The sequence below is a fragment of the Corythoichthys intestinalis genome, chromosome 10 (assembly GCF_030265065.1).
Source record: "Corythoichthys intestinalis isolate RoL2023-P3 chromosome 10, ASM3026506v1, whole genome shotgun sequence".
In the NCBI taxonomy this organism is placed as follows: Eukaryota; Metazoa; Chordata; class Actinopteri; order Syngnathiformes; family Syngnathidae; genus Corythoichthys; species Corythoichthys intestinalis.
The window spans coordinates 37,744,226-37,771,806 of record NC_080404.1 but is presented as its reverse complement, the minus strand read 5'-3'; the positions used below and the strand labels follow the sequence as shown (position 1 = coordinate 37,771,806).

The following is a 27,581-nucleotide window of genomic DNA, read 5'->3' as shown; positions in this document are numbered from 1 at the left end:
AATGTTTGAAACATTAAAAGCCGTTAATAGCTTGGGGGGGCATCAATAATCGATTTATGATCGAATCATAGCCTCTGAATTGTAATCGAATAGTTAGGTGCCCCAAGATTCCCACCTCTACTAGTGATGCATGTATTTAAAGTAACCTGAATTAAAATCTTAAGACCTTGGAAAAAGCTTTTGGGAAGATGATGTAACCAGTATTTTAGAGAAGTATTAAAGGATTTTTGTCTGGTCTGGAAGAACATTGTGTCTATCACGAGGTACACTAAATTGGGGGGGATTTTAATGGATTCACAAGCTATTCCATGCGATACTTAAATTATTGGGTGCCATTGGCGGCGATTGACTGGATTGCTGCCAGCCTCTCCTATTTAAAATGGAGTGGCCAGGTAATTACTTTATCTTCCTTCCCATATAATGTGATATTTTTTACTGCTACCTGATACATTTACTGGACAGAACATGCTTAAAGTGGAAAACTTTCATGACAAAATCAGGCCATACAAAAATTCACAGGTTGCCAAGGCGCTAAAAAGAGTGCAGTCGCACTCCTTTCTCTTGCCAGATTGTCGTCATCCATCTGTCGCTTGAATATAAGTGGGGCATAGAGTGCCACTTCTCTTATGTAACTTCTGTTTTTTTGTTTGTGTTTGGTTTTTTTTATCTCCCAGTGTCAAATCCTGAAGCCAGGAAAATGTGCGCACGGCTGAGTGTTTGCAAATTTCTTCAGTACTTTTCAACACAGGAAGGAGCAACAGTATAGGTGGTCCAAATAAAGCCATTTATAAGGTGGACACAGTCTGTGTCATCAAGAAATAGTGCAAATTTAAAATATTTTAGGTTTTTCATTATACTTTAGACACTATTTTCTGTTGTGTTTGCTACCTATTGGCAGTTTTGCACTTGTGTGTCCCTCCCTCGTACTGAGTTATTGCAATATGTATATGAGATGGTTACAACAGGTGGACCTGGAACTGCTTTTTGACAGGACGTATTCAAATTAGTTGGCCATATACTTGAAAAGCTATCGTCAGTTTTGGCGGTTGTCCTCTGTGTGGATCTGACAGGAAGTTTCCCCCAACTCCATGTCGCATGTTCCCACCCATTTCCTGTTTGAATTTCTTGACCTAGGATTAACCCCTATTCAACTGACTTGAATGGACAAAAGGAAGGTTCCGACGGATGTGGCGGTAAACCGGACAGTGCAGGAACATGCGTCATCTAATGGGTTTCTGAGTTCACGTGACTGACATGTAAATGATGGGGAACCACTGTGGCAAAAAAGGAACACCAGAAATTTAACCCATGTGAAAACCTCTGCACTCACACTATTACCACAGTGGATTGATGCTGTTAATTCTGCTGTCTATCATTTATGTAATATGAGCTCCGCATGCCTTAGGCTTAGTCTTGGATTGATGATATTACACTGACATACAGTATGTGTATCAATAGGCTAAGGTAACGTGGAGTTAATGGTGTTATACTTATATAGCGCTTTTCCACCTTTCAAGGCGCTCACACGCATACAATCGATGGGTGGTTATATGATCGTGATCATTGACCTCGAAAAATTTGAGGTAATTTCGGTGATCTGCCGTGACATATTTAATCAATCAAATAGGGCACAAGTGCAGCCTTGACTACAGTTTTGCAGACAGTCCCTCAAAAAAATGATGGCGGTGTCAGGTTTTGAAATAAAATTTTACTGGGTGAGTCCATAATTTTTTTCTTCAGAATTTAGTGATTCCATAATTTTAAATCAGAAAAAGTAACCGTTTGTAATTACCACAATGTTTGACATTCATTTAGTTTGGGTCATACCAATGATCATTTTTTTCCTACACAATTAAACAACTGAGTGAACATCCGCCGAGACTGGTGATTCCATCATTTTTGTAGGGGGTACAAATGGAAGCTGCTATTCACCCCCCCCCCCCCCCCCCCCAAAAAAAAGAAAAAAAAAAAAAAAAAGGCATCGCTTCCAGATATTGACTCTCAAAACAATAAATAATAGCATGTTTAGCTCCCTCTTTAAGGGGGAAATTCAGAATTTTCAACATAAGACTTAATCTTTGAGTTAGTGGGGGGGGGGGGGGGGGTTAATTAGTCATTGGAGTTGATTTCAACAAATTCTGTGCAATATGTCAGTGTCAGGGCTCTGGAGTGGCTAAGCTAGCGCGAGTCAATTGGGCCATCTTAGCATGCCAATAAAAAACATACGCAGACATGTAAATCATCGATGACCCACTCAGTCAATAGTATTGGCTATGTTTTCAGGATAACGTTATCAAAACTTACCATTGCATGTCAATAATTGCAGTATGTTTTTTTTCACCACTGATTGTTTATGTCGTAGCCAGCAGCAAGTAACCAGTTTATGATGTTCCTCGTTCGTTTTAGGGAATTTGTGGAAACTTTGCCCATTTTTTCTGTCTGTTTCCACAGCCTCTAAATGCACATTTGGCCATGTTGCCGGCCATTAGTTAACTTAGCAGACTATGGCTGCGTTCAAGGAAGGTTGGAAGTCAGTTTCCAACCTCCGATATGGAAAAATATAATTGGAACTCCTCCACTATTTGATCGCTTAAGAGAAGGCAGGTTTGCTGGAGGTCAAAATGTCTTTTGATGGCCAAAATAAAAAACTAGTTGTCGTGATCAGCCATCTTTGCTGTTTACATTTGCTTGGAACGCTTTGAGGTCGCAACTGGTACCCTCGGAGTGGGATAAGTCCGACTTTCCACCTTTCTCGAATGCAGGGTGAGCATGAGTGGCCGAAGTACTCCTCTCTATTGTGGTCGTATTAGGCATCTAAAAAAAAAAAAAAAAAAATAGTCCAGCAGAATGAAATTTATTATGGCAGTTTGGTGTGACATTGTTTTGGCCGCATGGGTGTTTTGGAACAATGATCTGTGTTTTGAATTTGACTATGTTGGATCTGTTCGTAGATCTGTATCGTTTTTTTATTGACTCAGGCTAGCTTAGCCACTCCCGAGCCCTGAAACTAACAAATAACTTGCCAACTGCACAGAATTTGTTGAATTCCACCAACTTATTAACCCCCCCGCTAACTCGAAAATTAAACCTTACGTCAAAAATTCTGAATTTCCCCTTTAAAATCATCTATAGCAGGGGTGGGCAAACTATTCCACAAAGGGCCGCAGTGGGTGCGGGTTTTTGTCCATACCCATCATGAGGACAGCCTTTCACCAATCTGGTTTCTTACAAGTGCAATCAGTTGATTGCCGTCAGGTGTTTCTTGTTTCCACTGAAACCTCATTGGTTAAATTGTCTGTGTTGAATCAGTTGGAACAAAGACCAGGACCCACTGCGGCCCTCGAGGACCGGTTTGCCCACCCCTGATCTATAGGAAAGTCTGTTACATGCAATGACATTTTTCGGCCACTGGACCGGGGTGGCACTGCCCAACCCCCTCAGTATCCGTCAATGAATGAAGGTGCACACATGAGAGCAGTTATTTATGAAAATTCCTTGATTTTATTTACATTTCTGTTTAATTTATTTGACAGTTTTGTAATGTGTGTTTCAATTTTGGAGGTTGAAAACTCTTGTTTCTACGAGTTTTGCAAATTTATGTTTATATTATAAGTTCAACTACTCTCATTTCTCAGGTGTATCCTATGGATTCATTGAAACTATCAGAAAATAACATAAATTTCAAGTGTAAAAAGTGTAATAACATCAAATGATGTGAAAAGAAGTGAATTATTTTTTACCTTAAAAAAATGTGTCTATATATTAAGCCTGAACGATATATCGTTTAAACATCGCCATCGCGATGTGAGCGTGCGCGATAGTCCCATCACAAGCACGTGCGATAGTTTTTATTTTTTTTAATCCACATACGCCTTGCTTTCTGGTCTGCGCACAGCCTCACACCCTTCCTCTCCCAGCCCTTTGTTCCTCTCAGTCACTGCGGCACTTGCTTATTAAAGTTAACGATGGCTTTGATCTGGCCAAAGAAGCAGACTTCACACGGGCATCTGTCAATCATCGTTTAACTTGTTAAACAGTTTCTGCAAGGAAGCCGCGCTGGAATGAATGTGTGTGTGTGTGGGGACGTTGGAGACCTATAAATGCCAGAAGTGATCATGAGGAGTTTGAAATTTCTACATGTCACTCCAACGGTGACAGCTAAGGTAGATAAACAGAAGCATTTAATAAAGCCAAGCATTTATTTGCTACAGTACTTTATTCTTGTTCAAAAATGATTTGGTTGGACAGTTATGTGTGAAACTGATCATAATTATGACATTTGAAGTGCTTAAAAACCATTTATTTATATCCATTTTTAAAATCACTTTGGGGGGAAAAGTGAGAAAAAAACATGTCTTATATGTATCTCTTTCCTATGCTAAATCTGAATAAATACATTGAGCACAAAACACACACACCCAAAAAAAAAAAAAAATTGTGTGTGCTACTTCGCGGTTTTTCACTTATCGCGGTGGGTTCTGGTCCCCATTAACCGCGAAAAACAAGGGATCACTGGCCTACTATATATATATATATATATATATATATATATATATATATATATACACACACACACACACAGTGGGCAGAACAAGTATTTGATACACTGCCAATAGTGTATCAAATACTTGTTCTCCCCACTGTATATATATATATATATCACACTACCGTTCAAAAGTTTGGGGTCTAAGCGACCCCAAACTTTTGAACCGTAGTTTGTCATATGGGATTTTTCATTATGCACACTCCGGTAGACCCCAAACTTTTGAACGGTGTGTGTATGTGCATAATGACCCTTTCTTTCTTTATATATATATATTTTTTTTTTCATAAAACTACCTTTTAAGCACGGATTTTTCTCAATTTCAGGAGACGCTCCAGCAACTGGTGATGATGCCCCTACCCAATGTGTTGGTCCTGGGACGGAACCCTCTCACTGGTATGCCTTTTGCATATACACACACACGCACGCACGCACGCACGCACGCACGCACACACACACACACAACTATTACTCTGATCAAGCCATGAGTAGAAGGGTAGAATTTTGGCGACTTGAGTTCATTTAGCGGTCACAAGCATTTTTATGCAGCTCATTTCACATCGCATCACTACAATGGGCCAAAAGCTTTCATTTTTCTGCCGCTTTGATGTTTCAAATGAGATTCTCCTCCGACTTGTGATGCACCCCCACCCAGTGGTTCAGTAATGAGGGTTTCAACTCCATTCTTCGTATATAATAAAAAAAGTGACTGGATTCCACAAAATAAAGATTATTCTGCAGCTTTGACCAACTGAATCCAGAGGCGACATTTGATACGTCTCAAAGCTCTGTGGTCTTAAAGTGTTTAAATTTCACGCTGAAGCGATAGTGATTGCTTTGACCTCCACGGTGGTCCAAATCTGCTACTTGATATTGTTCTGTGACCTTTATGAGACATGATAACGAGCAACAGACGTTGAGGGAAAAACTCTGCTCAGTTTGGCAATTACAAACAAAATATTAAACTTTCCAAATGCTTTTGATTCCTCTCTCAGCCGCTTTTATCTCACTTTCACTGCTGCCTTTGCAATCACGCAAGCTCTTTGATAGTCTTTGTGTGCCCGCAGCTTTAATTTAAACATGCGGCCGCCGAGGGTAAATAGATGAACAATGAAAGGCCGCCTCAGGCATCTGCATCGGAGGATAACTGGCTGGTTGGTTTATTGTTGAAATAGCGAGCAGGAAATAAGTTGACGTGCATTGCATTTAAGTGGATAATTGAAATAAAGATACGAGCCATTACTTGGTCACCAATATTAACGCGATGTCGTACCCATTTTTGAGGGATTGCCTACTTTTACATGCAGCTAATATTTTCATAATTGTGTTTTTGTAGTAACCCAGCTATGCAAAGCCATGTATCAACTTTCAAAAACCTGAATATATTCTGAATCGAGCTTTTTAAATTAAGATTAGCATCAGGACGTTCTCTATGCTGAATGACGTTGCTATGTGAAAGGAATGCGCCGATAAATTCACAATTCTGTAGGCTCATGCATTTAAATTGACAATTTGTTTTAAAAACACAAATTATGACCTTAATCCCAAACACTCTGAGAATACTTTAGAAATAGGTAAAAAATTGTTTCCGTTAGTTTTCCGCTGGATGCTACTCCGATGCCTCCACTTTGATCTATCTCATGGAAAATCAATTGCTATTTTTAAAAATAATGCAATTAGCAGGGGTTTGCTCGGAGCAAGCAGACCACAACAGACAACTATCTAAGGCCATATTCTGCATGCTTTCTTCTTTAGTCAGTCACCAAGTTACTGGGAGTACAGTCAGGCCCAGCAGCTGCCTACTGAAAGTAATCAGACATGTGGCTTTTATTATGCTCTGGTTGTAAGGGGTGGGGGGGCGCCTTCCCAACAGTGGGAACTTACTGTGGCACCCGAGGGCTTCCGAGGAAGCCAGCGCTGAGCTTGTGCGTGTCGTTTTAACGGGCGTGCTTGCATGTAAATGTCAACAAGCATGCACAGTACCTCTTTTGTGTGGTCTTAAAAGTCATCTAAAGAAGTCTATCAATGTTGTTTTTTTTTTTTTTTTTTTTTATGGACACACGAATTTATCCTTGTTATGAAGCAAACACTGGGGAGTTGTCGAACACTGTCATGCTTGTATTTCAAAATACACAATCTACATAAAAGGATATTGAGATTATGTGTCGGTGGCATTGACGGTGGTAGACGTCCAATCCATTTGAACTGACTGGGGCTGGCAGCAAATGATCACTGCCAGTGTCAGCCCCCCTAGTACAAATGGATCTGATGTCTTTCGCCGTCAATGGCAGCCAGTGAGTCAACAAACAGTCCTTATCTGTAGTAAATTTTGAAATTAAAGGGGGGGGGACGGGTTTGCCATTAAACTACTTAAGAGCAAAACTGTTGTTGTGACTGCCACTTTCGGCCTAAAGCGTAACTGCAGCCTGTGATTAGCAGTACTGAGCGTTTGGCCTAGCTTGTTCCCTCCTGGTCCCAGAGAAAAATTCCCATTACATCCCACCCCTGGGATTGATTTTTTTTTTTTTTTTAAACACCTTGAAGTTGGTCATTAGGAAAGTCAGTGGATTGTTCTTTTTAGATGACTGATTTTAGAGTACCACTCGTCCCTGACCGCACATTTTTAACACGCCATGTATATTGTAGTGGCACCGTCGCCTTCCACTCTCAAGAAGTTTTCTAATCACTTGGACCTTCGTCCGACTAGATCCTCCAGTTTAACCGATGGGTCATTAGTTCTGAGTTTCATGTGTAGTTCTCTCTTCGGGTTTTCACCTCCTCCGTTGGCCATGTTGCGTCCGCACAAATATAGTAGCCGGAAGTCAGAGCATTGGAAACTCAGGATATTAGAATGTGTAGTTTTTTACATGCCAACACAAGTCGAGATGGCCTTCGCCCACAAAAATAAAACTACAAAAATGGACGCTTTGGTCCTAGGTTTTTTCTTTTTTCTTTTTTTCAAACACAAATGAAAATCATCATTGTTTATGTGTTCCCACTCACATCAAATCGGCACCAGAAACGTAAAAACAGCTCTTAATAGCGAGTCTTAAGTGGGTTAGAAAAGTGTTTCTGCCAAGCTAAGACTAGGTGGAGGCTCTGCTGCTGCGGGGACACGTGTGGATATACGTAGGCGCATGCTTGCCAGAGTGTTCGACCCTAATACAGCCTATTGAAGGAGAGAAAAAGGGCCTTATGGGGCACTCGGTTTAAATGTCAAGGCTCGTTGTATTCATCAGGGCATTGGTGGAGCATGCACGGAGTCGAAAAGTATTTTAAATTAGCACAAATAATTCCGTATAGTACCTTTAAAATGCTGAAAAACGTTGCACAATCCTGGAATTAAAGTACAAAACATAGGTATTGAATACATAACATAAATTTACATGAAGTCACAAAGGCAATGTTATTCTCGTGGAATAATTTACACTATTGAATAACCTAATTTCAATTCCCTCACCTGCACCAGGCTGACTTCTGAACAGTTGAATTAAGATTAAACACACTTGAATCTTTCTTCATTACCACAGTCTGAAATACTTAGTATTTTACTCACAGTTGCTTGTGCAGGTTTTTTTTTTTTTTTTTTCTCCCCCCACTAACATCATTCCTTTGCCTGCTGTCACAAAATTTCCTCATTTTCCATCCTGTCTTCTGTGCATGTGTTTGCTGCCAGCAGCAATATAAACAAAGTAATTAAACAAAGTAATTACCTGTGTGTGCTAAGTGGGGAAAAACAACAAAAAAAACCATCTCTTTGGGAAAAAACATTCTTTTTTTAAATTATCTCCATGAAAAAGCTAAATTCATAAAATCGCTCAGGCCTTTCTCTGGGTTGTTGCCTAAATGCACTGTCAGATTGAGATTGATTAAATGTTTCCCTACAATGCAACATCTGACAGTTCGTGCATGTGAGTTGTCCACTAAATATGCAAGTCATCCAACCCTGAGTGACTGCATTCATCCGGGCAGACGAGTCGTTTATAGTGCTTGCTCACGAGTTGTCATAATTGCTACGCTTGGAAGACAGGATGAGTCAGTGTCCTTGAAGATTGAGCAGGAAGAGAGGAGAGGAAGCACAGGATGATTCAAAACAAGGAAGGATGACTGTTAATAAATGAATGGATAATGCATATGCTCCCACACAATTTTTTTCACCTTCTCTCCATCACCGCATCCCTGTTTGTTCCTTCTTTTGTCTTCCTGCCTTTAATCTCGCCATCCCGCTGCGTCATCTTGCTCGTTCGTTCTCTCCATCGCTGTCTCTCTCTCTCCAGTATTTGTCCTAGCAGGCTGCTTATCTTCGCCTACCTTGCTGCCGAGCTAAATCCGCTCTCCGTCTGGAAGGCGCCAGCGCTAATAGAAGTTCCCACTAATCTGTGCAGCGGCAGTAATGTACTTTTTTGTAAAATATTGCCATCAATTTATCTGGGCCCTTCAATATTCTACCTGAACACTTATGGGGAAACTCACTAGCTGCCACTGACAGTGCTCGAGAGCCATTCTTTATGAGCTGGGGAGGGCAGGCAGCAATTATTCCCTGTCCCAGTGGTTTGGATGACATTAAGAAAATGGATTATATGGATATCTAATACAACCGAAGCATAATTGAACATGTTGTCCATGCGACATGACTATACGTTACAAAATAGTCACAACACCACATGTTGAATTTGTGAATTTTTGTGATGGAGTTGGTTATGCTTTCTAAAGTGTGCTCCGCAGTACCGCTTCTATTTCTGACTTGTTAAAAAAATCAGAGGTTAATGACCTTAATTTTTTGTTTTGTTTTTTGGTCTCAGACTGATTGCACGTGCACATATTGTAAATCTGTCACGACTTGAGAGACTGCTGCCGTGCAACATGCTCACAGTGACACATACATACATAAATACAACACCTGGATGAAATGCAGTGGATCTGTTGAGGCCTGTAGAACTTGCTGACAGATGTTTGAAAGTTCATTTTGTCATTTTACCATGGAAAGCAAGCAAGTAGTAGTAAACTACAGTACATTCAATTCCATTTTAGTGTCTTTAGTATGGTTTTTCAGCTTGGTTTTGTCATGACGTACAAATTTTCCCCAATTTGATACTCCTACCACGTTTCGCAACTACTTCCGTTTAGATTGACTGAGATACATTATTTTTGTACTTGGAAATTAACAGGAAGATTAATGGGGGAAAAGACATGGCAGGATCAGGGGCTTACAGAAAAGTTTATACTGTTTCTTCAGAGCGAGGTCTGGAGGAGATGAAGAAATTGCTGTTGCTGCTGCTCGGCTGTGCTGTACAGGTAAGAATGCACTTCAATAAGAAAATATAGTGGAACGTCTATAAATGCATGTATAATTAAAAAAAAAGAAAAAAAGAAATGTAAGCACTTTTGCGTAACTTGCCATGAGTCAAAATTATGGAAGCCAAAAGAGTCATATTTAAAAAATAAATAAATAAAAAATAAACATCTTGAAGTTTATACGATTTACATAAATAACAAATATGTAATATGGCCCTTAAATTGCAGAAAGTTAATAAATTATGAAAAATATTTTACAAGATGAAAAGCATTTTTCAAGTACGATTTTTTTTTTGTGTGCCTTTTTCCACAATTGCCTTTTTGTTACATAATGTCGTTTTTTAGCACAATGACTTGTTCTCTTTCAATCAAATACATAAGGCGGAGACAGCAATCCAATCGCAGAGTGGCAGGCGTGCTGATATCCATGATATCAGGCCGTTTCTGCAGACGAATACACACAAGTCACGGCGGAGGAAACCTTGATAAATGTTTTTATTTATTTATTTAGTTTCGCCAGCTCTTGGACACTCAAAAAAATGGCTCTCACAACTCTCCTTGCTAAGCAAAATGATATGTCGATGCACATTTGTGTGGAACCGTAATTTAACAATAAGAGTAAAACTATTCAACTTCTCGCCGAAACTAGGAAAACTCTTTAGACGGCTATTATAATCTCCCCGAATTCTTAAAATAGGATAAGTCGCTGTTTTATTGTGCAACAATGAAAATTGGATACATTGGTGCTTGGGATGATACTAAATAGGCTTGGCAGCATCTACGTCACCTTACATGGGCGCCCGTGTTGGTGCTACTGCTGATGTCTGTGTAAAGGATCAGCTTAACTGACTCTGCCTTATGTATTTGATTGGCAGAGACCAAGTCATTGTGCTTAAAGCGACGTTATGAAATAAAAAGGCCGTTGGTGAAAAAGACATTATAAAATAAAATACTTTGTGAAAAACGCTTTTTATCTTGTAAAATGTCAGTATTTTTAATATGGCTAGAGTAAAGATTACGATATAGAAGAAAATAATAATTATAAAGAATTAAATAAAAATAAAACCTTTCATAATAAGGTGGCCTTATTTTACAATTTAAGGGCCATATTACATATTTTATCAAAATGGTATTTATTGCAAAATGTTTTTATTTATTTTTTTATAACTTTGGGCCTCCATACAAAATAACCGTGCCCTAAATTTATATACAGTATATATCAGTCTTTATTTAGACACATTAGTTAAAATCCATGCCGTTAAACGGAATTTCGTTGTGTGACAAAAATCCTATTCCAAAAAGAAAATTATCAATTTACTGGTAATGATTACTGAAGTTGATTATGCAACATAATAATCACCATTGTTTTATTGGTTTTAAATTACGCTGGCTTCTTATAGCATAAATATGGTAATACAAAAACACACAAAAATAGATAAAGTTAAATAAAAAAAATAATAATAATAAAAGAAAGACTTGCTGGATAGAATCAAGCCTGAGGCTTTATTTGAACATTTTTAGAAAACGAGAAAAAGCACCATTTTCAAGAAAGAGTATTTGTCATAATGTTATTAATAAGTTCAAAATGGCTTTTCTGTAATGACAATGAAGTCAGAATCAGTCACTTTTCCAAAGTCCCGAAACAATTTTTTTTCTTCATTGAATTGGTTTATTAAACGCGATCCATAAATTTGAGTGAGACTTGTTTTCTGTCTCCAGTGTGAGAAAAAAGAAGACTATATCGAACGCATCCAGATTCTGGACTTCGACACCAAAGCTGCCATTGCCTCCCACATCCAAGAGGTGAGTGTCACTCACATTTAATACAAATGATGCACCAAAATTTTCATCGCATCCCTAAGAAATACTCGACAAACTTCCATCGTCTCATTGATGTGACATTTTGATTTCAAGGTAACACACAACCAGGAAAATGTGGTGGACCTACAGTGGCTAGAGAGCGGGGAGATGCCTGCTGAGGACCTGGCCAGTTTATCCAGAAATTTGGCCTTTCATCTCAAACACGCAGTGGACGACAGGGACATGCAACTAGAGGTATGTGATAAAACCTAATTACCGTGTTTTCTACACTAAAAGGCACATCGGAGTATAAGGCACATCTTCAATGAATGGCCTATTTTAAAATTGTTTTCATATATAAGGTGCACTGCATTATAGGACACTGTAGTAGTAGTAGTGGTTGGTGTTGTGTTATGCATCCACTAAAAGAAGCTGCGCTAAAGGGAATGTCATGCCATGATTCACCAATATCGATCCATTTTTAAGGCGCAATGTTGGCTTTTGAAAAAATTGAACACTTTTAAGGGCGCCTTACTGTGGGGAAAATACGGTACACTTAATTCAACACCATAGAGCGCACTTGACTATCAGCGGCACAACCCTATTTGATAGAATTTTAGAAAATGAACATGTAAACCTAGGGGTTTGACAATTCACCGATCTGCATGAATTTATCAATTGGTTTAGCACCAGTGTTGTTTTTGGCAACCCTTTTAATTTTAGTCTTATAGATGAAAATACTTATTAGTCTTAGTCATACAAGTATTTTAGTTATTTCAAAATGTGCTCGTCTTGGTCTACTTTTAGTCAACGAAAACTCAGACATCTTTGGTCAAATTTTAGTCCACAATTCTTCGAAAAACTTCAAAAGTTGTAGTTCATGAATAAATGAATAAAAGGTTTCCAACTATTTCACAGATACATTGACAGACGAGCACATAATTATAGAGTCTACAAGAATATCAACATCTTCATGATGACAATACACCAGTGGTCTCCAAACTATTCCACATAGGGGTGCTGGATTTTGTTCCAACAAAACAACAACAACACCTAAGCGCCAGTCCGGTGTTTTACCGGAGTAATCTGTTGATTGCAACCAGGTGCTGCTTGTTTTAGCAGAAACCTCATTGGTTATCCTGTGTGTGCTTGATCAGTTGGAACAAAAACCAGGACCCAGTGGCCCTTGAGGACTGGTTTGGAGACCCCTGCAATACACAGTCAGCAGGAAAACGGCACAGTATTTGCAATTAATTAAACTCGCCTGGACGCCACGAACTGTATGTAAAAAGTTTTCCAAGAGTTTAAAAAGACACGAGTCACCGCTCTAAATGCTCATGCTAACGTGAACGCTATGCTAACGCTACAAGTTAGTTTAGTGTGTGATGATCACTCAGCACAGACCTTTAAAGGCTAAAGCAACATGACATAGTGAATACTGGTGTCAACAATAATCGATGCGGCGATGCATCCCGATGCGGGCCATGGACGATGCGATTCGATGCGGGCAACAAGCCGAATCGATTCAGCACATATTAAAATATATAAATCCGTTCAAAAATCTTCCAGTGATGCAATGGATTTGGTTTCCCCATTTGTATTATTATTCTCATGTTTACCTGTAGAGGGAGCTATTGTACAAGCAATGCAGGGGGGACGAGGAACTCAAATCTGTTTCCTCACGGGAGTAACGTCACAGACATGCGCAATTGCGCAGTGGCACTCAAGAAAGCAGAGATAAGACATACTAACAATGGCTGAAGCGGTGAAAGAGGAAGCGCGAAAGATTACTGACGCACCAAAGACATTGAAAGCAGGCATATGGAGACATTTTGGCTTCTATGAGGTTGGTGGGAAACTTGACCAAACTTATGCGGTGTGTAAAAAATGAAAGACTGCTAGTGTGTGTAAAAAAAAAAAAAAAGAAAGCCCTGGTCTCATTCAAAGCACTAATTAAATGCTGTGATGTTTTTTTATTATTTTTATATATATTACTATTTTCATTTAACTACAACCAGGAATGACACAAGAGCCTATAAAAAGGTGTTTAATGTCTGACCGCTTGTGTTGCCTCATGATTCACGAAAAATATGCTTTGCTTTAGCATTTTAATGCATCCCAGGCTTTAATGCATCGTGATGCATTGCCGAATCGAACCGAATCGAATCGTGGCCCTCTTAATCGAATCGAATCGAATCGAATCGTGGCCCTCCGAATCGTAATCGAATCGAATCGTGAGGTCAGTGCCGATGCACACCTCTAATAGTGAATATAAGAGAACAAACTTACCAAGCACCACCTGACACATGTTTCACGATTGAAACTTGGAATGGGCACACGCTTACTCAACGGCCGGAGAGCAAGCCTGAGTGTGGGGCGGGGGGATCGGGGGGAGGCGCAGCACGTCACATGAGTGACACGACCAAACACTGCTAAAATGCGTGCTAACTACACATACGATAAGAAAATATCGCACATCGTGAACTTATGACGGAAACTATGGCGAATTTTCATTTCCCTCTCGTCTCGTCAGACAACTGGTATCCATCTCGTTATGTTTTAGTCTCCAAGACATGTTTTTAGCTCGTCATCGTGACGTCATCATCATGAAAAAATTGCTCGTTGACAAAATATTTTTTTTATCGTTGACGAAAACAACACTGTTAAGCACGCTTGAATTGAAATGGATCGAAACGCTAAACAATACCGCCATCTTTTAGGTATGCCATTTCATTAGTTAAATGGTTTTCATTCTAATGTTGAACTGTTTCAGCTACAGAATTGTCACCATCAGAATTCCTTTGAATTTTGTACTGGTTCAGGTGAAATGCAACTGGGTTAGATGTGTACATATAAATTTTAATTGTATCATAGCATACATTTTAATATCAGCAATTATCGTATTATTGTCCAAAGAATCGATAATGTGTTCTATTGTCATGAAATTGGTGATATACCACTATAGAGTGTTGGTGGTCACATTTTATTTCTGTATAGAAGATAGGGGGAAGGGGCTGCAAACTGTTACAGTCCCAAGGATGAACAATTAGTGTTTGTGTTTTTCTGAGCATTCATGCATCAGTTCGGTTTCTAGCCATTGGGCAAAGATGCCTATGACTGATACAAACGCTGTTTATGTGTAATAGCCTCCAGATTATCACTGTGCAGCCCAGAAGTTCTCAATTAAAAGTCCATTTCCTGGAGCAGCCAGGGGATTGAAATAGATTGTGTGGAGGGGGTACCATTTTCCTCTAATTCTCTTTTTCTAGTTATCATATGTAGTCACCATCAGTTAACCACTGTTTATTTAGATACATTTGTGCCAGTTTTAACTCTTCTCTGTTCTGATGATCAGACAATCGTGGAGCTCACCCAGGAACGAGACTGCATTCAGCTATCCCCGCTGGGTGCCGGCCCGGCTCAGTCGCCTAATGGTTCCCCCAGCATGAGGAGGACGGAGAGTCGTCAGCACCTGTCTGTGGAGCTGGCTGATGCCAAAGCCAAGATTAGGCGTCTGCGGCAGGAATTGTGAGTGGCCATTTTGTGCATATAATGTATGAGCATTAATAATACAAGTTTATGTTGCTTATATATATGTGTATATATACAGTATATATAATCCATACCTCAGTAGAACTGCCACTCGTCACCCAGGTTTCCAGATGAAATATTTCCTAAAGTATAGACTTTGCTTTTTAGAGCCTTCCAATGAATTATAGAAATCTAAAAATTGAGCATTTGTACTTATCTGAACAGTGATAAGACCATTGCAAAAACGCATCTATGATGTCCAGTATTTATGGATGTACTGTAAATACGGTCCCTTTGGGAGATCTCTGTTGTCATGTTTTTGTGGCGGATTTTGATGATTTTATGCTAACGGCGCAAACATTTATTTTAGGGTTTTTGCACCTTTTTCCGCCATTGCTCGTTTGTTTCCTTTGTCGAACAGTGGTAACATGTTTCACTTGTATATGACATATAGATCGAATGTACCAGATGAGCTTTCATAGTGCAGAGCCATCGGAAAATATGCCATATATGTGTTACCCTTGGGCAAAGAAATCCAAATTGACCTACAGTATGAAGGTCCCCTATAGTGAGATTGTTCTGTTCACTTGAAAGTAAGAGTTAAATGCTAATGGGTGACAACAAGGGGAATTGGACTCATTTATTGTGGCACTCCATCACTGCAGGCGCCACAATTTCCTTGGAAGAGGAGCTACGAGTAGAAGCCAAGCTCATTGGTTGGTGTTTGCTGGTTGCTATAGTTTTGTCACTAACTGCAAAGAACGTTTAGGTGCTCACTACCTATTTTGAAATTAGGCAAAATACAATATTTGCAAACCTCTGCTTTTGGTTTGGAAACCTATGGTACATTGAGAGAATTTTTATAATCCAACTATTCTCAGCACAGATTTTAGCTGTAGTGCACTTTAACAGCTAAAATGTTAAGCCCAGAGCAATACAACAGTAAATAACGTAATGTAAATCTGTGCTAAATAGTCAACTCGTGTTAAAAAAAAATTGATTAGTCGACTATCAAAATAATTTATGGCAGCCCTACTATGGAATTGCGTTGAGAATTCACTTTGACTGATTGATGAATACCAACAAAAAGTAAGTGATAATGACATTGCAAGAAATATTAAAGTGACAATAACTAGTCCCCCAGGCAAACCCCAATTCTGTGTAATTATGACATTTTTAACGTATTTTTCAACGCCTTCCACAGAAGTCTAAACAGTCCATGTTTTAAAGGGAGAGGTACAAAATAAGTCATTTTACATGTAGTTTTCATGCAACTGGATGTTGTGGTGAAATAGCGCTCCGGCATAGACTTCAAAATGTATTGACGGGACACAGGGCGTGGGCCGATTCATAGGGGGCCTATCTCCGTCAAAGCTGACCGAGTGGAAACACAGACAAAGAAAATTCTTGTGAATAAATGCTTAAATCCCTGAATTATTTATAGATATGGACATAAAATAGTCTTGATTCTTGGTTAAAATAAAAAAAAAACAAAAAAAAAAAAACGTGCAGTTAGCATTTATTCTACGTAAATATTGCGAACTATGCTGCTATTTAGTAGGCAAATTAGCGGCTGCCATATCACAAAGAACTTTTTCTGTTGAAAATTATTGTGAATAAATGCTTAAATATCTATTCTTTTTAGATATGGACGTAAAACAGTCTGGATTCATGTGTAAAAGCAAACCCTGCAGTTAGCATTTATTTTACGTAAATATTGCGAACTATGATGCTAGTCGGTAAGCAAATTAGCGGTCGCCATATGTAAACAAAACGCTTTTTCAGTTAAATTCTTGTGAATAAATGCTTAAATCCCTGAATTATTTATACATATGGACATAAAACAGTCTCGATTCTTGGTTAATAGCATAAAAACTATACAGTTAGCATTTATTTTATGTAAATATTGCGAACAATGATGCTAGTCGGTAAGCAAATTAGCGGCCGCCATGTGTAAACAAAGAGCTTTTTCCGTTAAATTCTTGTGAATAGATGCTTAAATCCCTGAATTCTTGAAAGATATGGACGTAAAACTGGCTAGATTCTTGGTTAATAGCAAAATAAAAAAACAGACAGTAAGCATTTATTTTATGTAAAAATGTTGAATGTCCTGCTCGTCTTTAAGTCACTGTGGCGGCCCCTTTAGTACAACCAAGAGCTTTTTGCGTTGAAAATTCTTGTGAATAAATCCTTAAATCCCTGAATTATTTATAGATATGGATGTAAAACAGTCTGGATTCTTGGTTAAAAGCAAAAAAACGGGCAGTCAGCAGTTATTTTACGTAAATATTGCGCACTATAATGCCAATGCTAAAGCTGCTAATTTCTCCCATTGATTTTTTTCACCAGGTTTCAAAATGCATGCATTGTACGAAAAATAGAATAATTACATTTAATCCTTGAACAAATCACTCCTGAGACAATCCATCCTGTTTGTATGCAGTACATTTTTTGTACTTTTTCAACCTAAATCCGGCATTAGATCGTTGTGACCGACTGGTAATAAATGAAGCGGAGTGTTGGACGGCCCCCTTTGGGAAGGCGTGACGCAGTTAATGGGGAATGTGTCATGTCAATACATTATGAAGTCTATGGCTCAGCACTGACTCTGCTTGTGATGGAAACAGAAGACCACTTGTGTTTAAAACAAGAAACTGCATTCAATTGCATGATTGTTTACATTTTTTCCATCAGTCAGCTCTGCAGTAATGTTTTTATGATAAGTGGGAAATTTGTACTTCTGTCGGTTCATTTCATTTAATGCAATTTTCGGCATATTATTAGTTATTTATTTTCTGCTGCATGCAGTAGGCTAATGTTTACCATATCCAGGTCATTTGGGTTCCCTGCACTTATTATAAATATTTCTGTCAATATCACTAATGCGTTAATCACATTGTTTTTGATGACATAAAGGGGTACAAAATAATGCATCAGGGGCCTAAACTGGCCCTTTGGCCATAGGTTTGAAACCTATGACTGAAACACTGCAAGACGGCTTTATTTTTTCATAAAAGGTGACCATCACAGACTAGCACATTTGGCTGATAACAAAGCTAACTAACTGGTGGGTTTATGCAGTACAGCATCTGGCAGCTGACTTAATTTCTGACTAAATGGAGAACAAAGCATGATATTTATGTTAACAGACACCCATTGTGGCTAAATACATATGAATAGGGAATTTTGAAGTGTTTGCTCAAATGCAAGGCGTGTTCAACCGTCAGCCAGCTGCATGCAAAATATAAGCCTGCAGCCACAAAAAAATATGAAAGAATGTCCAGGTTGGATGCTATTGCCTTATAGAAGTGTCATGAAGCTGCAGGAACATTTGCATGTTGCCTGCTGTTTATGTTGGAGTTGTAACGGTCGTGTCAAGAGTAAAGCTCAGCAGACGGAGGTCGTTGGAAGTAAGAGGAGTCACATTCTGGTCAAAATAACAGGACAATATGTATTGCTTCCTCAAACTATTTTGATAGTTGACAAATTCCAGATTTTTGCTATTAGGTGATTAATTGGCAAATATATGCATGTATAAGTGACTATTTACTGTTATTACTCTGAGTTTAACATTTTAACTGGAAGCAAAACTATGTGCTGACAACTTGAACTATGTCAATATCATTTTATAAAACAAGTGCAGAGGTTTCGAGTATCACATTGAGCTCAATTACAGCATTAACCTGTCTTCATTCATTGAGAAATTCAGAATCGAAATATTAACTGTTAGGAGGCTCAAAGAGGAGATTCTAGACAATTCTTAGTAAAACAATGTCTCTTAAATATTGACTATTGAAATAGTCGTCAGTTAGTAGCTGTGGATTATTCCATAATGTAAAGTTTTACTGAAGCACTTCTATTCCATACTGTCGAATTGCTTGTATAAAAATTGTTAAATTTTTACAGATACTTTCTACCGTCAAGTATGAAATTAAACAAGCAGGGTGATCTAGCAAAAAAAGTTATTTTATTAGCACTTACTGGCAAATGTATTTATTTATTTATTTATTTATTTTTACATATGCATTTTTTTCATCGGATTTAACTTGGATAGGACTCAATTAAAAATTTAAATCTAATTAATTTGCAACTTTGTAATTAACTTCATACTTCACACTTAAAAAAATCTAGGTAAATTTCAATGAATGACTCATTCACAAAAACAAGACTATTTGCTAACTGATTTAAAAAAAAAAAAAAAAAAAAAAAACACATTTCATCTGATTTTTACACAACACATTAAAAAACCAACTGAAAAGATCCCTGGGCAAAATTGAAAAGAAAAAATAAAGTTCTAGTGCAAGACTTTTTTATTTATTTATTTATTTTTATATGTAGCCCCTTATCTTCAAGCACTGATAGTGGCCTACAGTCCAGAGTGATGCACTTTGCGAGTAAATTTGTTAAATTTCCGTCTGTGCATTGACAATTACTGCTTATGAAGCCAGTTATTGCATTTAGTTGAGTGTACTGACAACTTGTGAGTTGTACTCCTGCCGGACTGGTGGCGCAATAGCTCCAGTGCTCACGAATACATGCTTTGCTTTAAGATGGCAGCGTAGTTTAAGTGCTGGGGTGTTAGGCAAACATGTGATGTGCAAATTGTGCTACCAAAACACATTTATTATTACTTCCATCTGATATTTTTGTGAGAAACAAACTTGCCTACCAAGGTCCAGGCAAAATTGTTTTATACAACACGGAGTTGTTTCGATGACATGCGGCAGCATAATTTTTTGTACCGGGAACTGTGAAAATTGTGACAAAAGTCCCGCGTTGCTTGGAAAACAAACCGCGATTAAAACTGCTGTAATTTTCAAGACGTTTTTCTTTTTGTAATTAATCCTAATTAACCTGTTAGTCATTTATTTATCTAGTTTTTATTGACTTATGAAGAGGCTAAACTCCGGTCAGTTATAATGCACAATCCGCGACTTTTGCTTCTGACGATTGGGTCAATTTTCGAGGATAATTCCTAGTTACAGCTGTCTTCAGATGAGTGTTCGTCTCAAAGTTGAGTCAACTTGTTTATTTTTAACCTCAAATTTTTTCCCAGCAACGATTATGTACCTAATAGCCTAGCCCGATCACACACTAATGCGTATATTAAACACTCGTTGGCCTATTATCCAGGGAAGAGAAGAGTGAGCAGCTTCTAGATACACGGCAGGAGCTGGAGAACATGGAGTTGGAGCTCAAGAAGATTCAGCAGGAGGTGAGTGGAACAATGTAGTTAGTAGTACACCTCCTACTACACGTGTGTGTAATCTCTGCTATCCTTAAATGGCTTTAGTTCATTAGCGGTGGCTATAATTGGGACTGTCTTTAGCCTGTAGCAGCAAACTCATGCTGTGTTTGATTGAAGGAGAGTGGCAGCTGACTTGAGGTGGATTGGGCAAGACAGAGGAGGACACTTAACTCATTCAAGGCCTTTGACTGCAATTGACGTCCAGTACATTTTGACAGGGTGTGCTGTCTGTCATGGTCAATGGCAGTCAACGAGTTAAAAATGTAACAGTGAAATTTTACATGGCTTAATATGGATTTATCTAATTAATCCATAAACTCTTAGATGGACCGTCTGGTCATGATTGTCCATTTTCGCTAACAAACTCACCATACAGTTTCTGTTTTTTTTCCTCAGTAAATGCAATCCGTCAATAGTACCGAATTGGCCCGAATATGGTAAATGGTGTTATACTTGTATAGCGCTTTTCTACCTCTCAGGTACTCAAAGCGCTTTACACTACATTGCCATCTACCTACTGGTGACACAGCACCAGGAGCAATGCGGGGTTCAGTATCTTGCTCAAGGATACTTAGGCGAGTTCATCAGGGTGGAGAATCGAATCCACAAACTCTGGGTTGGGGGACAACTACTCCACCACTGAGCCATACCATCCCCCATATAATACGGCCCTGATTATGAGACGACCCCCTCTTTCTCAAGACTCATGTTTGAAAAAAGACTTTTTGAACACCAAATAAATTTAAAAAAAAATAATTACATCAGAAACAAATGATTATGACAATATATTTGAGAGAAAAATCATGTTATTTTGCCTCATTCAAATTTTAATATCTGAACATTTAAATATGTAAACTAAAGTGCAATCACATTCGTAAATGAATGGCTTCCGGTTTTTGAAATGTAAATAAACCAGTCTATTGTGACAAAACAACAAAATTGCAACAACTGCATTACCATCAAAGTGAAGTCTAACTGTAACTGTAGTCTTGAAACAAACCTGAATAAGAAAAAACATTGCAATAAAATAATGCAAACTCGTTAAACTTGAGAGTAGCTGAGATCTGTCATGACAGAACATCACTTCAATGATATCTGGCGGCGTCTAGCGTAGTGAATGATCATAATGTCTAGACCTTGAATATAAGACGACCCCCACTTTTTCAGTCTTATTTCAATGCAAAAAACACCGTCTTATATTCGGGCCAATACGTTAACTCAATCTCCAAAATGCCCACTTTTCATCAGCAAAGTGGACACACCTTTACTTATCTTGTGGTCCAGTTATGTGACGTCAGTGCAGTAACTGGAGGTAATTTGTGTATTGGAAAACGTTACTTCCAATGCCCTAAAACTCTAAACGTCTTCCAAATCTTTGTGTACATGACTACTTATAGCCACTTCAGATGTGCGTGTGTATTTTGGACACGTTTTTTCACATAGTCATGAAAATGTGCTCTGTCCAAGAGTCTATTTTGCCTGAGATCCAACGTTTCCTCATTTTCTTATCCTTTGGGAAGTTTTGCCGGCTGGACAATTCTTCCAGCAGGTTGCCTCACCCAGCCACAAAGCATCTTTCAGGCATACTGGTACATGCTTGAATGCGCTCAATTCGTTGTTAAAAACAAAACAAAACAAAAAACATTGGAAAAAAACCAGCATCTTTTTCTATTGAAATCAATGGGAAATGCTGACATCCTGTATTTCCTGCAATGATGTGATCAGGCGGATATTTCAAAAAGTGGTAACTGCCCCAAAAATGGGATACAGTAATCCCTCACTACTTCGCGCTGCAAACGTAGCACCCTCAGTCCATCGCAGATTTTTTTTCCTCCATTAAAAAATACATAAATAAATGCAGATGAGCTGTCGCGATCCAATCACCTAATCTCACTCTCCCTCATGCTCCTTTTCTTGGTCAGGCAATGCACTGGAGTTGCTTATTAAAGTTAACGATGATTGACAGACGTCAAGGTTTGATCTTGCCCGAGATGCCTGGAAGCCGAAACCTCAAAGCGCCATATGCGTCAATCATCGTTTAACTTGTTAAACAGTTGCTGTGGCAACTCATTGTGCGTAGGTGAGCAGCTTGAGCGGATTTGAGTGGACTCAATTAATGAAGCATTTAAAAAAAGACAAGTATTTTTCTACTTTTATTCTTGTTTAAAAATAATTCGGTGGGACAGAAATATGTTTAAAAATTATCATAATTATTACATATGAAGTGCTTAAAAACCATTTATTAAAATATATATGTATATTTTTTAATGTATCTCTTTCGAATGCTAAATCTAAATAAATACATTGAACAATAACAATTTTTTTTTGGGGGGGGGGGGGGGCGCTGTTTCGCGGTATTTCACCTATCCCGGTGGGTTCTGGTCCCGATTAACCGCGAAAAACGAGGAATCTCTCTCGAAATGTGCTGAAAGCTGTCACAAACTCCTATGAAATCACATCTGAGTTTTCTAAAAGGGGTAATTCTAGGTTGCTTTATCTTCACTAGTTTTACATACTCTATAGAACTGTAACATAATTTCCAATCTTAAACCCACTATCCACTCAATGGTCCCTTTAAAGAGTTACCAGCTTCTGTCAGACGCTCGCTCGGCCCGGGCATACCGCGATGAACTGGACGCCCTCCGCGAAAAAGCAGTACGTGTGGACAAGCTGGAAAGTGAGCTGACCCGCTATAAAGAGAGACTCCATGACATCGAGTTCTACAAGGCCAGAGTGGAGGTATGTTAGTTTAAATCGACGCTGAAAATGGATTGTAGTTCGTTCTGTTGTCAAGTCTTTTTTACTGTGGTATGAATTGCATAGGAGCTGAAAGAGGACAACCAGGTCCTGCTGGAGACCAAAACCATGCTAGAGGAGCAGTTGGATGCGAGCAGGAGCCGATCGGACAAATTGCACCTCCTGGAGAAGGAAAATCTGCAGCTGAAGTCCAAAATACATGATCTGGAAATGGTGAGACCATTTCGTTTGGAAATTGGTGTTGCTGTTATTGTGGCGCTTCTAAAATGAAGCCGATTCCACCAGGAGCGAGATTTAGATCGTAAGCGAGTGGAAGAGCTTTTGGAGGAGAACCTGGTCCTGGAAATGGCCCAGAAACAGAGTATGGATGAGTCTTTACATCTGGGCTGGGAGCTGGAGCAACTATCTAAAACACCAGAGCTGACTGAGGGTAAGAAGAACCAGGCGCCGAAGACATATTGGCGCCCTTCCATCGGGGCCGCATCGACTCTTGGCTCAAGTCCTGTAATTAATATTCAGCGGCTCCTGGAAGATAATCTCTTCTTTTGAGTTATTAAAGCTGTTAAGAGGTTTAACTAGTCAGGGATCTGGATAACCACTTGTTTGTTGGAATGGCAAGCTTTTAACACCTGGACCGTTTCACTGTCGAGCTTTGTCTTAAGTTATAAAGCATTTGAAAATCTGCTCGTTTCTGACTTAGCCCCACAAAAGTCCCTTGGCGAAGAGGTGAATGAGCTGACGTCCAGTCGGCTGCTGAAGCTGGAAAAGGACAACCAGACACTCCTGAAGACTGTGGAGGAGCTCCGTGGCGGCGCTGGTCCAGATTCGGTGGCCAAATTTGGGAAAGTCACCCAAGAGAACCAGAGACTCAACCAAAAAGTGAGCAATATTACTTAGCATTCACTTGGGAGGTGCACCTCAGGGCTCTGTTCTAGATAGATTTTTTTAAATTATTATTTTGTAGCTCATTCTTAAAAGATAATTTTCATATCAATTTGATGCAAACACATCCCCTTATGGCTCGCCTTTGACCTTTTCCCACAGTGACACAACTAGCAGAGAGAAAAGCGTAGAGAGTATTTGAAGTGGGTCGGACCATGAAAGCAAAGCTGTAAATCCCACCAGCCTAGCTTTCCCTTTTCTTTTCCTGCTAAGTGACACCCTAAACGCCCCTCACCCAGAAGAGCCTCTTGGCAGGGAGATACGCCTCTGTACCACCTTTACAATTCTGTTGTTCCTTACGCACAAAAGCCAGGGTTTTAGATCAGGGTGTATTGATGTCACAAACAGCAGTGCTTCAAAACTTAATGCAGCTAGTATTAAAAGGGAAATAATCTGTGTCTAATTTGGTGTGTGTGTATTCATGCCAGCGATAAAAACAGGTTAGCACGCACACAGTGTGGACCACAGTGATAGTGGCATCGAAATAGAGGCAAGTCATTAGCAGATTAATTAGTTACGCCTCAATAAATAACACCACAATAAACACAACGGCTTGGTTCTTTTTTTGATTTATTTTTTGTGTATTAAATCAGATGGATTTTAGATGACAGAAAAATGTATCTACAGAATAGAAGATTATTACATTTTCTAACAGAATTAGCCCCCCTCCAAAAAAAAAAGTGTGTGTGTATATGTATATATATATTTATATATGTATATATATTTATATACAGTGGGGCAAATAAGTATTTAGCCAACCACTAATTGTGCAAGTTCTCCCACTTGAAAATACTAGAGAGGCCTGTAATTGTCAACATGGGTAAACCTCAACCATGAGAGACAGAATGAGGAAATTTTTTTAAAGAATTTATTAGCAAATCATGGTGGAAAATAAGTATTTGGTCTATACCAAAAGTTCATCTCAATACTTTGTTATGTACCCTTTGTTGGCAATAATGGAGGCCAAACATTTTCTGTAACTCTTCACAAGCTTTCCACACACTGTTGCTGGTATTTTGGCTCATTTCTCCTTGCAGATCTCCTCTAAAGCAGTGATGTTTTGGGGCTGTCGTTGGGCAACACGGACTTTCAACTCCGTCCTCACCTCGTGGCGTCAAAATGATAACAAGAACGGGGAGCAAAAATCCCAGAACCACACGGGGGGACCTGATGAATGACCTACAGAGAGCTGGGACCACAGTAACAAAGGCAACTATCAGTAACACAATACGCCACCAGAGACTCAAATCCTGCACTGCCAGACGTGTCCCCCTGCTGAAGAAAGTACACGTCCAGGCCCGTCTGCGGTTCGCCAGAGAGCATTTGGATTATCCAGAAGAGAACTGGGAGGATGTGTCATGGTCAGATGAAACCAAAATAGAACTTTTTGGTAGAAACACAGGTTCTCTTGTTTGGAGGAAAAAGAATACTGAATTGCAACATACCCAATGTGAAGCATGGGGGTGGAAACATCATGCTTTGGGGCTGTTTTTCTGCAAAGGGACCCGGACGACTGATCTGTGTAAAGGATAGAATGAATGGGGCCATGTATCGAGAGATTTTGAGTAAAAAATCTACTTCCATCAGCAAGGGTATTAAAGATGAGACGTGGCTGGGTCTTTCAGCATGACAATGATCCCAAACACACAGCCAGGGCAACAGAGGAGTGGCTTCGTAAGAAGCATTTCAAGGTCCTGGAGTGGCCTAGCCAGTCTCCAGGTCTCAACCCCATAGAAAATCTGAGGAGGGAGTTGAAAGTCGGTGTTGCCCAACGACAGCCCCAAAACATCACTGCTCTAGAGGAGATCTGCATGGAGGAATGGGCTAAAATACCAGCAACAGTGTGTGAAAAGCTTGTGAAGACCTACAGAAAACGTTTGGCCTCCGTTATTGCCAACAAAGGGTACATAACAAAGTATTGAGATGAACTTTTGGTATTGACCAAATACTTATTTTCCACCATGATTTGCAAATACATTCTTTAAAAATCAAACAATGTGATTTTCTGTGAATTTTTCCACAATCTGTCTCTCATGGTTGAGGTTTAACCATGTTGACAATTACAGGCCTCTCTAATATTTTCAAGTGTGAGAACTTACACAATTAGTGGTTGACTAAGTACTTATTTGCCCCACTGTATATATATATATTAAATGGCCATTTTTACACAAAAAGAGGGGAATTAAAACACATACTTCCTGAAATCTTCGATTACTGTCCTCAATTCTGATGTGACCATTTTTTTTTGCAGCTGCAGCATTTGGAAAGCGAACTGGCAACGGAAAGAGAGTCGCTCCGCAGTGCTGAGTCTTTGAGCACGGACTTGATGAAGGAGAAGGCTTTGCTGGAGAAGACACTGGAAACACTGCGAGAAAACTCAGAGAGACAGGTACGAGCTCACAATTGTAATCGATGTGATTCTTTAACCTTCCAAGCCCCCCACTATTTTTTATTGAAATGTTCTAATGACCATATTTGTCTTGATCACACGAGGGAGTCATTTCACCAAATGTGAAATTCTGTCTTTCCTCCTTTGGGATTATGCATCATACACGGACAAAACCTTTATTGATCCTTAATGCATGATGTAGCATTTAGCAAAAGCCAGCGATGACAGTGCATTTGTGTGACTGCATGGCCTCAATGCAGATGCTCTGATTCTCTGTCTGTGGTCCACAGGGACTAGCAGCCCGACCCAAATGTGACAGCTTTGATTAGTTCGCGCGATTGATTGGTGAGACGAAGCGGCAACAACGCCATTGCAGAGACATTTTTGAAAACTACATAAGCTGCACATATTTGGTCAGAACGGCTTGGCTATTTATTCATGTGGAACTCTTTGAGGTACACTCTTAGTGTGATATTTTTGACTTGCAAGCATCCCGTGTGAAGCTAATTTGCTTTCACCGATCGGAGGGCGACCAAATTACATCACTTGTTAGGTCTCACAACACAATAAATTTCCAAGCTTCTTTCTTGGTCACACTCAATTTAGTCGTGACTGTCCTGTTCTACTTTTTACTGTTTTTAATGTATCATATTTTTCGGACTATAAGTCGCACCTGAGTATAAGTCGCACCAGCCAAAAACGAAGAGGGAAAAAAAACATAAGTCGCACCGGAGTAAATGTCGCATTTTTGGGGGAAGTTTAATTTATAAAATCCAACACATAGAACAGATGTGTCATCTTGAAAGGCAATTTAAAATAAAAATATAATAGAGAACAACATGCTGAATAAGTGTACAGTATGATAATGTTACATGATGCATTAACAATGAAATGTGAATGTACTGTCCTCACCAGGACGCTACAGCTCGGTCCTGGCTATACAGCGAGCTAAACTCCCAAATGACGATGCTGGACGTCCGTATAATTTGCTGACTTTATCTTGGCCGTCGTTATGACACCATCATTTACAATTTACAATTGAACACACATTGCCAAAGGCAGAAGGCGAACGTGGG

The 27,581-nt window shown here is 39.2% G+C and overlaps 1 protein-coding gene across 5 annotated transcripts in view; it reads left to right on the top strand.

Annotated features, from left to right (window-relative positions):
• The window catches only part of LOC130922843 (girdin), a 96,945-nt gene that overhangs the window by 31,342 nt on the left and 38,022 nt on the right, over nucleotides 1-27,581 (top strand). For all 5 annotated transcript variants that reach the window (XM_057848021.1, XM_057848019.1, XM_057848017.1 and 2 more), the window contains exons 4-14: nucleotides 4,870-4,939; nucleotides 9,780-9,838; nucleotides 11,558-11,641; nucleotides 11,753-11,893; nucleotides 14,994-15,166; nucleotides 20,303-20,384; nucleotides 22,998-23,156; nucleotides 23,241-23,387; nucleotides 23,460-23,604; nucleotides 23,875-24,053; nucleotides 26,368-26,505. In XM_057848021.1, coding sequence (XP_057704004.1) covers nucleotides 4,870-4,939; nucleotides 9,780-9,838; nucleotides 11,558-11,641; nucleotides 11,753-11,893; nucleotides 14,994-15,166; nucleotides 20,303-20,384; nucleotides 22,998-23,156; nucleotides 23,241-23,387; nucleotides 23,460-23,604; nucleotides 23,875-24,053; nucleotides 26,368-26,505 — 1,377 coding nt within the window. The remainder of the gene's footprint in view (nucleotides 1-4,869; nucleotides 4,940-9,779; nucleotides 9,839-11,557; nucleotides 11,642-11,752; nucleotides 11,894-14,993; nucleotides 15,167-20,302; nucleotides 20,385-22,997; nucleotides 23,157-23,240; nucleotides 23,388-23,459; nucleotides 23,605-23,874; nucleotides 24,054-26,367; nucleotides 26,506-27,581) is intronic.